Source organism: Lepidothrix coronata, unplaced genomic scaffold (assembly GCF_001604755.1).
Source record: "Lepidothrix coronata isolate B3197 unplaced genomic scaffold, Lepidothrix_coronata-1.0 Scaffold279, whole genome shotgun sequence".
In the NCBI taxonomy this organism is placed as follows: domain Eukaryota; kingdom Metazoa; phylum Chordata; class Aves; order Passeriformes; family Pipridae; genus Lepidothrix; species Lepidothrix coronata.
Window position 1 is genome coordinate 599,522 of NW_016690459.1, and position 12,947 is coordinate 612,468.

At 53.4% G+C, this 12,947-nt stretch overlaps 1 protein-coding gene across 1 annotated transcript in view; it reads right to left on the bottom strand.

The window, feature by feature from the left end:
* Positions 1 to 1,116: 1,116 nt before the first annotated feature.
* The window catches only part of LOC108508024 (bone morphogenetic protein 8A-like), a 14,283-nt gene continuing 2,452 nt past the window's right edge, over positions 1,117 to 12,947 (bottom strand). Inside the window, exons 2-8 of the mRNA XM_017836521.1 lie at positions 12,870 to 12,937; positions 6,725 to 6,917; positions 5,629 to 5,777; positions 4,773 to 4,967; positions 4,056 to 4,135; positions 3,601 to 3,711; positions 1,117 to 1,929 (exon numbers count right to left, since the gene is read on the bottom strand). Of these exons, the coding sequence (XP_017692010.1) occupies positions 1,780 to 1,929; positions 3,601 to 3,711; positions 4,056 to 4,135; positions 4,773 to 4,967; positions 5,629 to 5,777; positions 6,725 to 6,917; positions 12,870 to 12,937 (946 nt within the window). The 3' untranslated portion in view covers positions 1,117 to 1,779. The remainder of the gene's footprint in view (positions 1,930 to 3,600; positions 3,712 to 4,055; positions 4,136 to 4,772; positions 4,968 to 5,628; positions 5,778 to 6,724; positions 6,918 to 12,869; positions 12,938 to 12,947) is intronic.

The following is a 12,947-nucleotide window of genomic DNA, read 5'->3' on the forward strand; positions in this document are numbered from 1 at the left end:
GGGGTTTAATTTCCAAACTCCAGTTTGAAGAGTAAGATAATCACGTGGATTTATAGTTCCTGTGGTGGGCAGCACTGGCTGTGCACCAAAAAGGTGGTGGGAAGTGATGGATTTGGGGTTTCCTATGAAATTTCCTATGAAATTATGGCACTGGGGGGGAGGAAGGGGGGTGTGAGTTTGAGCATGTGCAGGTGTTGTCAAGAGGGATGAGGCAGCTGGGACAGAGAGGAGGGTCAGCTGTGTGGGGATGGGTTGATCTTTTGAGGAGCTTGTGTCATTGGGGGTTTTTGGTTTTGCCAGGTCGGGGGTGTTGCTTTTCCATAAGAAAAACTGCGTTGCTTTTATTCACTTGCTGGCTTTCCACAGTGTCTGGGGGTCCTGCATTGCCCTAAAACTGGAACAAGGTGAGACACAGGCACTCAGACGTGATTGCAGACAGACTAACCAGCTTTTCCCTTCCTTGCTTTCTTCTTTCTGATGTTTAAATCTCAAATTTTTGAAGACAGCCCTTGCAGGGCCTGAACCAGGGAGAGAGCCCAGAGTGATGGAAGCCCTGGGTGTTTTCTCTCTGCAGAAGGCAGCAGGTCAGACAGAGCCATGATCACATCCCAAGCTGGATTTCATGTGGAATTAGATACCCAAAGAAGCAACACCTTCGCTTGGGAAGCTGGGCATTGACTAGGAGCAGATCTTTCTTGTTTTGGTGGGTTTATTGGGATTTTTTTCCAGGTTCATTATTTGTTTAGTGACACAAGGTTCCCCCGGGTATCTGAGCTGAGAACCAGGACAGGCCTTTTCCTTTTAAAATCAGAGCAAATAAATAATTTAATTGTACAAATAGCCCAGGGAAGCCGCCCGGGGCAGTCACAGCCCTTTTAGGAGCCCACGGGAAGCATCCACTGGTGAGCACAGCCTGACCTAAAACTCACATCAGGGCTCATTTTCAAGCAAATAGGTACAATTTTAGCCGATTCTGAGTATTTTTTCATTGCGAAATGCCCTCCAAACAGAGCACTGTTGTGCCGTGACATTAAAAAAGAAAGAGCAGGAGAAACTCCATGTTTACTTTCCAAACTAGGCGTTTATTTTATAACAGTGCCGTAGCTCAATATGGATATTTTATTTTTTTTCCAAGTGGCTGAGTTTGGTGAACTTTAGGTAAACAGGAGCGGGTTAGTCAGCCAGCTGCTTAATTGGCTGATGATATTTTCATTAAGGGAATTAAAAGCACTGGGTAGAGGTGGGTTAGTTAGAAATACACAGCTAGAAACAGCTCAATCCCAGAGCAACTCAGATGCTGCCTCCCTTGTCCTAATTACCCTTAAGCCCAAACTGCTTCCACCAGAGACTGCAACAGCATGAGGGGAAAACACATCAGCCACAGACAAACCAGACACAGAACCAGCCACAAATCCTCTCTTTCCTATATATATATATATATATGCTTGTATATATCTATGTGTCTCATTAAGCAGGGTAAGAGAATAGAAGTTTTATATTATTTACATCCACTTCTAGGAAGGGGTGGGAGGGATTTATTTTTATTATTTATTATTATTATTATTATTATTAATGGACTTTTGGCTCTGATGCAGCCCATGAAACTCCTCTTCCACACACGCAGCAGAAACCCAGTGTCACATTGCTCTGGTGGGGGTGGGATGGGACGTTCAGGGATGGAGATGGGATGTTCGGGGATGGGGTTGGGATGGGATGTTTGAGGATGGGGCATTCAGAGGCGGGGATGGGATGTTCAGGGATGGGGATGGGACCTGTCCATCAGTGGCAGCCACACGATTTCACCACCATGTTGCGATGCTTCTTGAGGATGACGTTGTTGTTGCTGTCGTAGTAGAGGACAGAGGTGGCACTGAGCTTGGTGGGGGCACAGCACGCCTTGGGCACGGCCTCAGGCTTCATCAGGTGGACCTGGGGGAGGGATGCAGCAAACGTGGCTCCAGGCAAAAGAAAAAGCATCAAACCGACTCATAGCTGCAAAAATCCTGGGTGAATGGGGAGATTATTCCCAGCGTTTTGCAAAAATATTTATCCTGAACTCCGGGCAGTCGCTGCTGCAGTTTATATTGGAGCAGGGCTCAAGGCACTGCATGGGCCAGGCAGCCCCTTCATTAATTTGGGACTTCAGGGCCCTTTTTTCTCACAAAAATAGACAAATGACTAAAAAAAGAACATAAATCAGGGCAGCGTGGGTCAGGCTCCGGTGTGGGCGGGGGGCGCTGCAATAAGAGATCCTCCACCCCGAACTTAACGCCTTCCACTAAAATCTTAAATACACAACACCTCTCTGAACACAAGTCCCCTTCAGCTCGTTCAGCCCCTGCTCAGGACAGGCGTTATCCCGGGATTTTGCTGTACAGCATCAGCCGGAGGCTCCCGGGCTGCCGGACGCGCGGAGCCCTCGCTGGCTTCACCCGACATGTGCGATTAATTTATGGCAGGGGCAGCCGAGCTCTCCCAGCTCGGAAGTCCGGTGTTTTTGCTGTCAAACCCTGCTATTTGCAGCACAGGCTGGGGCTGGCACAGCTCCACGGCCGCCTTTGCCCTGGCGCTTCCCAGAAGGGCCGGATCCGGGCGCCAGGTGATTCACATCCTGCCCAAAACGGCTCCGTTTTGGGAAGAGCGTTGGGTTTAGGGGCGATGGGTGGGTGTAGAGGGGAAGGGGGCCCCTCCCCGCCGCTGCCAGGATCCTTCCCAGCCCCGGATGGGCCCTGGAAGCTTCGTTAATGTCAAAATTAAACCCCGCCAGGCGACACCTTCAAAGGCTCGGCCGAGGGCTCGGCGCTCCCTGTAATTAACCGCGAGCACCGGAGCCGGTGTGGCTCTGCCATTGGGAAACCAAACACTCACAGGGCAGGAAATTCCAGAAATTAAAGCACTGGCTGGGATGCGGGGTGGGTTTGGGAAAAGAGGGACACTAAAGCTTTTCCTGTTTGGAATATGCTGAGCCCAGCGTTTGGGTGCTGAGCCGCAGCGGTGCTTTCCAGGGCTGTGGATAAACCCTCGGGCACGGCTGACACGGAGCCTTTCCAGGGAGGAGTGGGGGCCTTGGTGAGCCCTGGGCTTGTCCCTGCTCCTGAGCCCACTGCCAGGGGAGGGGGCAATTAATCTGTCAGAAATCATCTGTTTTGTCCCAGCTGCTGTTAAATTGGAGCAGGATCAAGTCAGTCAGAAAACCAAGAGACAGAGGAGCTCTGGAATTACAAAATCCCCCTGTTACACCCCTCTGGCTCAGGCTGATGGGCAGAGCTGGTGACCTGTGTGCCCTCACACTTGTTTCTCCATGAATGCCTTGAAATGCTGTATCAGAACCTCCCGTGATCCTGGGGTGGGGACCAGCCTGCGAGCACCTATCCAGATGTGCAAGTACCCATCCAGATGTGTGAGCACACATCCAGAGGTGGATGCACCTACTGATACTTTATCTGGACCAGCAGCTGAACTGCACCATCTGACCAGAACACCCTCAAACCCAGCCATGCTCATCCCAAAACCCTGTTCTCCATCAGGACCCACCGGGCTCCTACTGCTCCCCAGGACCCTCAGTGTCCCCCCGGGTCTGTCCTTTTGGGTGGCACTGACCAGGGACTGCAGGATGGCGTGGTTGGTGGCGTTCATGCAGGAGTCCAGGGGGAAGGCACACTCCCCCTCGCAGTAATAGGCTGAGTATCCCTGCGGAGCGATCACCCAGTCCTGCAAAAAAAAGGGATTACATTGAGGGCTTCACCTTCCTGTGCCCCTTCCTCCATTCCCCACCTGCACAAACAACTCAACCACCTCCTCCCCGGGTGGCCCTGCCAGTAGCAAGGGTTTATTTTGATTTTTTGGACTGAGCCATGAGTTGCTCAAGGTCAGCAAAGGGGTTTGGGGTTGTGGCAGTTCATGTTTGCCTTCCCAGCTCTCGGGATGGCTTCACGGGCAGGAGAATCTGGGCTGGGAAGGAGCCCAGGACAGAGGAATGGGGTGATTTTTTTGTTGTTTGTTTGTTTTGGGTTTTTTGGTTTTTTTTGCATTTACTTCTCCCAGTAGACAAGTACCAGCCAGCCGAGGTCCTGAAAGCTGACGTAGAGCTCGTGGCGCCGGCAGACCTGCCGCCTGTCTGCGGCGTGGACGTCATCTGTGGGAGAAGGGGACAGGGAACATCAGCCCTGGCATCCCCCATCCCACCCCCTGCTGCAGCCATCCCCTCTCCAGGGAGGGATACAGCCCAAATGACAGGGGTTAGTCCAGGAGAACCAAAGGAGAGGAGCCTCTGCTGCTGCACGAAGGGAAAAGGAGCTTCAGACTGGCCTATAATTTGATATTCCAACATTGGGGTGAAGGAATTTGGCCTTGGAAGGGTTATATCCCAGCTTTGCTCACAGAGAAGATGACTTTGTGGGTTTCCCAAATTCAGTGGGTTCAGGAGAGCTGGAGCTTCCCGCTCCCCTCCTGCCTGAGCAGCTTTCTGGGGCTGTGACACCCTTCCGGGGTGATGACACCTTTCAGGGTGGCTTCAAAGCCAAGGGCACTAGGGCAGAAATTCCACTATTCAGGAAACACCATTTCCTTGGGGGCAACCAACCCAAACCCTCTGCATCTCCCTAACTGCAAACAACCCAATCCTAAAAACCCAGAGCTCTCTGCTCTGCTTCCCTTGAGCCCAAAAACTGGGATTTCCAACAGCTGAAGGTGCTGACAGCAGATCCCTCGTGGCAGCAGCAGAGCCTGGTGTTTTCCACAGGGATCGCTCCTCCCCCCAGCAAAGCTCTTACCAAAAATTCCCGGGAGCTTGTTTGGGTGTGGGAGGTCGTTGGTCTTCTTGGGCTGCCGCCTCCTCGGGGGTTTGGCCGCTCGTGTGACACGGGCAGGGCTGGGACTCGCCCGGAAAAACGTCACCATGAAGGGCTGCTTGGAGCGGGGCCCCCGACGCCCCAACAGCCCCGCCGAGCCCGGGTCGACGCTGTGCCCTGCAGGGACAGGACCAGGCGTGGGTTTGCTCCCAGAATGAACTCATTTGGTTAAAGCCAGGAGTCAAAATAGAAGAAATTTGCAGTGGAGAGCTGTGGTTTCGGCACCCCAAGGGGTTTGAAGCCCGGAGGTGGTACAGCCACGCACCCACCACCACATCACGGCCACACAGAGTGATTCAAGGATTAAAACCAAGTGATCAGTTTGCCCCTTCTCCCCTGGGGAGGAAAGTTTGGAGGGGAAGGGAACAGAGGGAGCATTCCCAGCTGTGATTGCTGGCCCCATGGGAGTGGAGATGCTCTGAGTGTGCCTGTGCACCTGCAAAAGGTGTTGGACCAGAGCTGATCCCACAGGGAAAAGAGGGTTAATCCTCTGGCACACACGCAGCAGGATCCCTCCAGGTAGGGAGTTCATTAAGTGTTAATGGGGTTAATTACAGTCCACCCCATTAGCATGAAGCCTTTGGAAGGGTTTTCCATCCAGGTTTGCCTGCAAACCCAGACTTCTGGCACCTGTGGGTTCTCTGTCACAGCAGGGAATTTAAAATTGCAGTGGGACGAACACTGACATCACATCCCATGGCACCGAGTGGGGAGATGGGCAGACTCCAGTTCTTGGGAATTTGGCCCCAAATGCTGCAGGTAGGTTCATCAAACTCACCATCATCTGTCTCCACGTAGAGCCTCAGCCCCAGGTTGTATTTCTGATCCAGTAACCAGTGGTTGCTGGCAGCTGTGACGTCAAACACCAGCCAACCCTCTGTCCCAGCACGCAGGTCCTGGACATCCAGCAGGAACAGGTCAGATTCCCTGCAGAAACAAGGGGGGAAAGAGCAGGTGAGTAACAGCACCCAAAGGACACCAGCACCAGCAATAATTCTTGGAAATTACTGCTTGGTGCCTGTGTCCAGACAGGCCCTGGCACAGCAGGGTCAGGTCAGTAGCTCTTGATGCCGCCGGCTGTGCTGGACACGATGGTGGCATCCTGGAAAATGCACCTTCCCTGCCCTGGCCAAAATATCAGGGTGTGACATTTCCCCGCTGGAAACTGGGAACAGCTGATTGTGGCAGTGCCACTTCCCTTGGTGTTTTTATGGTAGTGGGAAGGGAAAGTGCAGGTTCCCATTCCTGTCTCCATCCCCACCATCTTCACCCCTGTTCCCACCCCTTCATTCCCATCCCCAATCCCATCCCCACCATCTTCATCTGCATCTTCATCCCCATTCCCATCCCCACAATTTTCATTCCCATTCCCATCTTTTATTCCCATATCCATTCCCATCCCCTTTATTCCCATATCCATTTCCATCCCCATCTTCTCCATTCCCATCCTCATCCCCATTCCCATCATTTTCACTCCTATTCCCTTCTTCTTCATTCCCACACCCATTCCTATCCTTATCATCTTCATTCCCACCTCCATCATCTTCATTCCCATTCCCATCCTCATCCCCATCTTCTTTATTCCCATACCTATTCCCATACCCACCTTCTTCACTGGAATGGGCTGCCCAGGGAGGGGGTGGATTCTCCATCCCTGGAGGTTTTTAAGATGAGATTGGATGTGGCATCAGTGCCACGGCCTGGGAACCACGGCGGGGTTGGATCAAGGGTTGGACTTGACGATCTGGGAGATCTTTTCCAACCTGGTTGATTCTATGATTCTACGACTCCCACCCCATTCCCATCCCCGTCATCCCCATTCCCCATTTCCATCATTCCCATTCCCATCCCCACTCCCGTCCTCAGCCCCTCACCTGTTGGAGTGCCCTGCAGCCACCTCGTAGATGCTGATGTGCAGGCTGTTGTTGCCGTGCCGGGACGTCCCCCGGGCCTTGTAGATGCGGAACTCGGCGGCCGTGACGGACTCGCCCGCGGGCACCTGGGTCAGGTCGAACCTGAACTCCTTCCAGTACGGCTTCGGAGAGAACATGTCCCGGTCCTGCTCCACTGCAGAGCAAAGGGCTCAGGGAGGGCTCTGCCAGACCCCAGCAGGCTGATCCAAGCCTTCACCCCCTCCCACCGAGTACCCCCCAACTTCCTTGTCCCCACTTTGGGGACAAACCTGCTGGCTCTGAGCCCTCACCCCCCACCCCGAGCTCTTGGCTGCAAATTCATCTCTCTCCTCTCCCAAGAGTTTTAATCTTGATGCATCCTGCCCCCCCCCCTATTTTTGCAGCCCCCAAATTTATTTTGCTGTAGACCCGCCAGCCTCCCAGCCTTTTTCCTTTGTTAGTAATTAAAATTAAAATTAAAAGCACAAGTGTTGGTTGTGGGAGGAGCAGAGGGAAGCTGCCACTCGTGCCATGGTTTAGGAGCTGCAGCCTTTTGTGCTGAAAAACACACACAAAAAAAATTTGAGGTTTTGGGGTCAGCAGGACCATCTGGAGTAGGAATTGGGGTTTTCCAAACTTTTGTTGCAGCAGGACAGGGCTCTCCAGGGCCACTGCTGGGTACCACAAGTCCTCTCTTGCCCTCATGCTTGGGGCTGCTGAAATGGGAGCCTATGCAGGATTGTAAGGTCACTTCTCTGTAAAAATAAAACCTCCCTTTTTACTAGAAACACCTTATTTTTGCATCAATCCATTGCACGCTGGGAAAGAAAAAAAATCTGCTGATTTGATTTTTTAAGTCCATAAAGAATAACCCAATGTCTTTCTTTGCAGTAATGCAGCCCCACACAGTTTCTCTAATATGTAATTATTTGCTTCAAATTGTCCTTTAAAAATATTCCAATCTGCCTTGTCTCAATATAATTAAAGTATATGATTAAATATGATTCAATATGACTAAAGCTTCTCCTGCTTCAGGCACAAAAGCAACGTAACCCATCCGACCCGGTGCGTGCTTTCAAGAGCAAACCAACCAAATAAATAATTAAATAAAGACGCACGTTTTAAATCCATTTTTTTAACCAGTTCCAGGGGAGAAATATTCCAGTTTTAACTCCCCATAAAGTAGTTGTTCCCATTCACATGGGGGGAGCAGCGGGACGCATCTCTCCAAACCCAATGCTGAGATTTCACTTGCGTACCCACAGGTCTTTTTTTTTTTTTTTTGCTGCTTCTTCTTCTTTTTTCCTTTTTTTCCCCCCTCTTTTTTTTTTTTTTCTCAAATCCCACATTCCCTCCAGCTACTGGCCTCACCACAAGCTATGTTATAAAAAAAGCCCAGGGCCAGGCGGGCAGGGCGGATGCGGAGAACGCTTCCTGCTCCGGCGGGGCGGCTGCCAGCTGTGGCAGGAGGATGCTGTGGGGAGCTGCATCCAGCCCGTGCACCCCTTGGAGGGGGGACACACACCAGCCCCCCAAACCCACTGCAGCCCCTCAGGCTCTTCCCTCTTTTCGATTTCTTCCACCAACCCAGCGCTGATGGTTTTACACTCCCGGATCGTTCAGCGGTGCTGCCGAAGCCGCCGGTGCCTCACGGATGTTACAAAATCCCTAAATCCCCCCCAAAACACAACCAAAGGAATCGCCTCTCTTTTTTTTTGGCACTGATAAACCCCCAGTGGGATGTCCCACGGTCGGTCCAGGGGATGCCCAGGTACAGAGTGGTGTCCCCTTGGGCATTTTCAGTCGCCTGGGTACTCGGGTCACCCCTCTGCTCTGAAGATCCTCACCGGGATCTTCACACATGAGCACCTTCAGCAAAGCAATGCTGCAGATGGGCCCTCACCCAGGAATGGGCAGAGGGATTTTTCTGTGGAGCCAAGGAGGTCACAGAGACCCCACACCACAGAAAAAGCCCCCAGGGTGATTTTTGGGCCCAGAGAAGAGTGAAAACCTTTGTTAAAGCAGAAGTTTGTTATGAAAACTTCCCATCAGTGTGCTGTGCAGGTGATGGAGGGGTCCAGGGATGAAGGCAGAGGAGGGGAGCTGGTGGGAGGGAAGCCCAGGAACACCTGGTCAGTAAGAGAAATGCTATAGGGGATGCAAATAGATAAGCTCCTTGATGAACCAAATAAGATGGATTTAATAGCAATATATCTAGTGTTTGTGATGAGAGACTGGGAGCAACCCCTGAATACTCTGCCCCTTCATGGAGAGGAAGAGGGAAAACCCTTGGAGGGGCAGGACCAAGGAAGAAGCATCCCCTCCTGTGCAGACATCAGGATAGGATCAGATGCAAACAGCAGGTTGGAGGGAGTTTAATATCACCGTGTTTCCTGCTACATTATAAACTCCTGTGAAATTACAACCCCCAAAGCACCCAGTGGGTGCCCAAGTAGAACAGTGGATGCTAAAATTCTGCTGGGGGTGTGCTGGAGATGCCCCCCCGGCTCGCTGGGAGCCTGTTGGGAACCTGCTATTGATTCGAGGCGGGTTGGCTCAGCCACACCACCAACCCTCAATTATCTGTGGGCGGATTATCCGGATTGCGGATGAGACACACTAAAAAAGCCCAGCCCAAGTGCTTTTCTCTCCTTGCCCCCTCCTTTGGCATTTACTGTCTCATCCCAAAGAGCTGCCGTGTCTTTCCCTAAAGCTGAATGTCATCACAAAGTTGAATATGTGCTCCCACCACCCCCCAAAAACCACTATAAAAATTAGTTATAAACGGCCCTGGGGCCATTCCTCTGGCAGGGGATACCCAGCTCGATCTAGACTGAGCCTCACCGTGTCTCCCAGCTCCTGATCCCTTCCCAGATCCCACCCTTCCTCCTGCTCCCCAGGTTATTCTTAGCTGCACGTTTTCATTGTAAACTTTCCCTGTTTCTATAAACTGCACATCAGTTGTAATTACTGGTCCTGGCTGCTCCCAATGGTCCCCACGATCATTTCAGATGCTAAATTAAAAGGAAATGCCAGGATATTCAACCACATCAAGTGCTCAGGATCCCAAAATAGGTTTAAAAGAGATGCAGGGAAGATGCTGTCCTTTGCTTACAAGGAGGAAAAAATAAGCTCCGAAGGTTTTCTGAAGTGGGGAGAGATTTAGGATTTGTCCCGAGTGCTATAAAATGAATCCAGGCTCCCAGTTTGTCTCAGGAGTGCTTCCTCCATCCTCCTGGGATGAACACTGGGATCTGCAGGACATGGGGCTCAGAACTGGACACTCCCAGTCCGGCTTCTTGTGGCTGGGAGACATCTTTGGCCACTGCTGCATCCCCCCTGCTTCCTGAGCCCTACACTCAGCCAGCTGGGAGCTCTGTGTCACGGGTGGGTCCCAGGGATTTTATTTGCAAAGCTTTCCCCATTAAAACACACATGGAGGGTGTGTACAGAGCATCTTGGCATGAGCTGCCAGAAAACACTGCCCTGCATCCCTCAGATGGATGCCCAGAGGAGGAGGCTCAAATGGCTGCAAAATGAAGCCAGGAGTGGGGAAAATCCTGACCCAGCTGCTGACAGCAGCTGGATTTCAGTGGTAATGGTGTGGGGGCGAGGGTAAGTGGCTGGCAGCGGGTGATGATCTTCCAGTGGGGAGAGTGGAGCAGCACCTCAACTCCCAAAATTCAATTGAAGTGGCTGCTGTGAGCTCCCACCCCACACTAATGGCTCCTTGCAGTGCCCAGGGTGCTGCAGCTGTTTTTGCCAAGGTGTCCTGCCTTCCTCCCCAGTGCTCTCTGGGTTTGCCAGGAAGATGTCCCCAGAGCTTCATCCGAAACAGCCATGGGGAGTCCAGCCACAGAGAATCACAGAATGCTTTGGGCTGGAAGGAACCTTAAAGATCACCTTGTTCCACCCCTTGCCGTGGGCAAGGACACCTTTCCATAAGCCAGGAGCCATGGATGCTGGGAGGGAAAGGGAAGACGTGCATGTTGTGGTGCCATGGGGGGCTCGGGCACACCGAGAGCCTCTTACCAACCACTCTGCTCCATGATTATACCCTGCCCATATCCATGACTCACGGCTGAGGAGAAATCCCAAAGCCCATCCTTATCCCAGTCTTAAAAATACAACCACCCACCTGACTCCTTCGGGAAGAGCTCAGAAATAGCACAGGCCAGGCTTTATCCTCACACCAAGAGGAGCAAACGGGACGGGATGGGCGGATCCACCATCACCAAACCCAACCAAAGGTACCCAACCCAGCAGCCACCCACCACCCAGAGGCCCCCGATGCCCCATCCCCCTGCCCAGCAGGCAGGGCACTCTGCCCACCCAGCCCAGGGTGTGTTTGTGTGCCAGGGAGGTTTGTCATTTCCCCTTCCCAGGAAAAAGGTGTGCCGTTGGGAGCCGCGCTCCGGCCCCGCTCACACAGCCCTACGTGGGGTGGCTGGGAGCAAAGAGGTCCAAGTGCCCAATGGAGCACCGACTTATTCCATTTGCATGTCCCATCAGGATAATTGTGCAGCGAATTATGCATGCAAATGAGAGCTAGCCTTCTCCCACAAAAACTTATTTAATTAACATGAAGGGGCTGACGAAGCCACAGAAATCAAAGCCATTCAAATTGAAGGCTGGAACTGTGTTCCCCAACTCTCCTGGCTGCTCCAAGAGCCACCCCCCCCGTAACAGGAACCCTCTGCCAGCACCAACACCTCCTGGGCATCTCCCCAGCCCTCTGAACATCCCACCCTGGTTGCCATCAAACCTAACCATTTTAAAGCCTGTTTTGTCCCAAGTGTTGAGGGGAGCTGGAATTTGGTGCTCCAGTGTCCGCCTACCTCAGTCTCAGCTTCCCCAGGATGCTGAGCTCCCACAGTTCCCCCAGAGCTCTAGATGGGAGCTGGGTGCTGAGTGCCTGCAACTGTGGGGACCCCAAACACTGCCTGACCAGCAGGGTCTGTCCCACGGAGCCTCCTTACACAGAATATGCAGGAATGGATGGAGGGGATTTGGGAGACAAAAGAGCTCCACAGCCCTTCCTCATCCAAACCTCCTCCCTGCCTCGGGTCTCCAGGAAGGGATTCTCCCCGTCAGAGTAGTGATTGTATGGAACTCCAAGCTGGCCTGGGCAGGGATATCCTAAGCAGAGGGCAGAGGAAGAGCTCAACATCCACCTGCCTGATCTGCTCATCCTGAAGGGTTCAGGCCAACTCAGAGCCTGCTCTCAGGGGGGACCCACCGTGTCCCGGGTGCTCGTGGCCCTGCTGATGCTGGAAACAGCTCTGCTGCTGCTCATGCAACCACCTGGAAACTGGATGGATGCTGGAACCCATTAACCAGCTAGATGGGATTCCAGCAATAATTAGCACAACCTTGAGGATTTATTTTGAACCGTGATTCAGTGTCCCACAGTGGGGAACTCGGTCCGTCCTGCTACTGGCACGAGAACTGCTGTCTTGCCTCGCTCCCCAACCAGTTCATGTGCCCAGTGAAATGAGGGGCACAGGGTGGACAAGCCCCCCTCAGCCCACCCTTGCTGCAGGACCTTCCCCTTCTCCATCTCCCCATTTTTAAGTGGAGTTGAAAGTTAACGCCTTCCAGGGCTCACAGCCACCGTGTCCCTCCCAGCCGCTCTCCACCGTTATTGAGTCTAACTTCGGGAAAAAAAAGAGGCTTTTCTCAACAAGGGCGCCCTGAGAAACCACCCCAGGACCGAGGGATGCTCGGAGCTGCCGGTATCACAGTTACGGGTCGGGGGTTTGGGTCGGGGTCAGCTAAGCCCCGTGCTCCCCGGTGCCCCCTCGGTACCTCCCCAGCTCTGCGCTGTCCCGCTCCTGCCCGTGCGCCCTGCTCTGCTCCGGTCCCCCGCGCCCAAGCCGCCTGGATCCTGCCCGCACGTCCCGGTACCCCCTGTCCTCCCGGTGCTGCCAAAGCCGCCTAGATGCTGTCCACAAGCCCCGGTCCTCCCAGTGACCCCGTACTGGCCCTGCTCCCGCACGTCCTGGTGTCCCTGGTGCATCCCGGTGCCCCCGCACGTCCCGGTGTTCCCGGTCCCCCCGTACGCCCCGATGTTCCCGGTGTCCCCGGTGCATCCCGGTGCCCCCGTACGTCCCGGCGCGGCGCTCACCCATGTTGACGAGGCTGACCACGGTGTCCGCGTGGCTGACGACGCTGCCGGGCGGGGGGCTCTGGGTGCTGAGCCCGG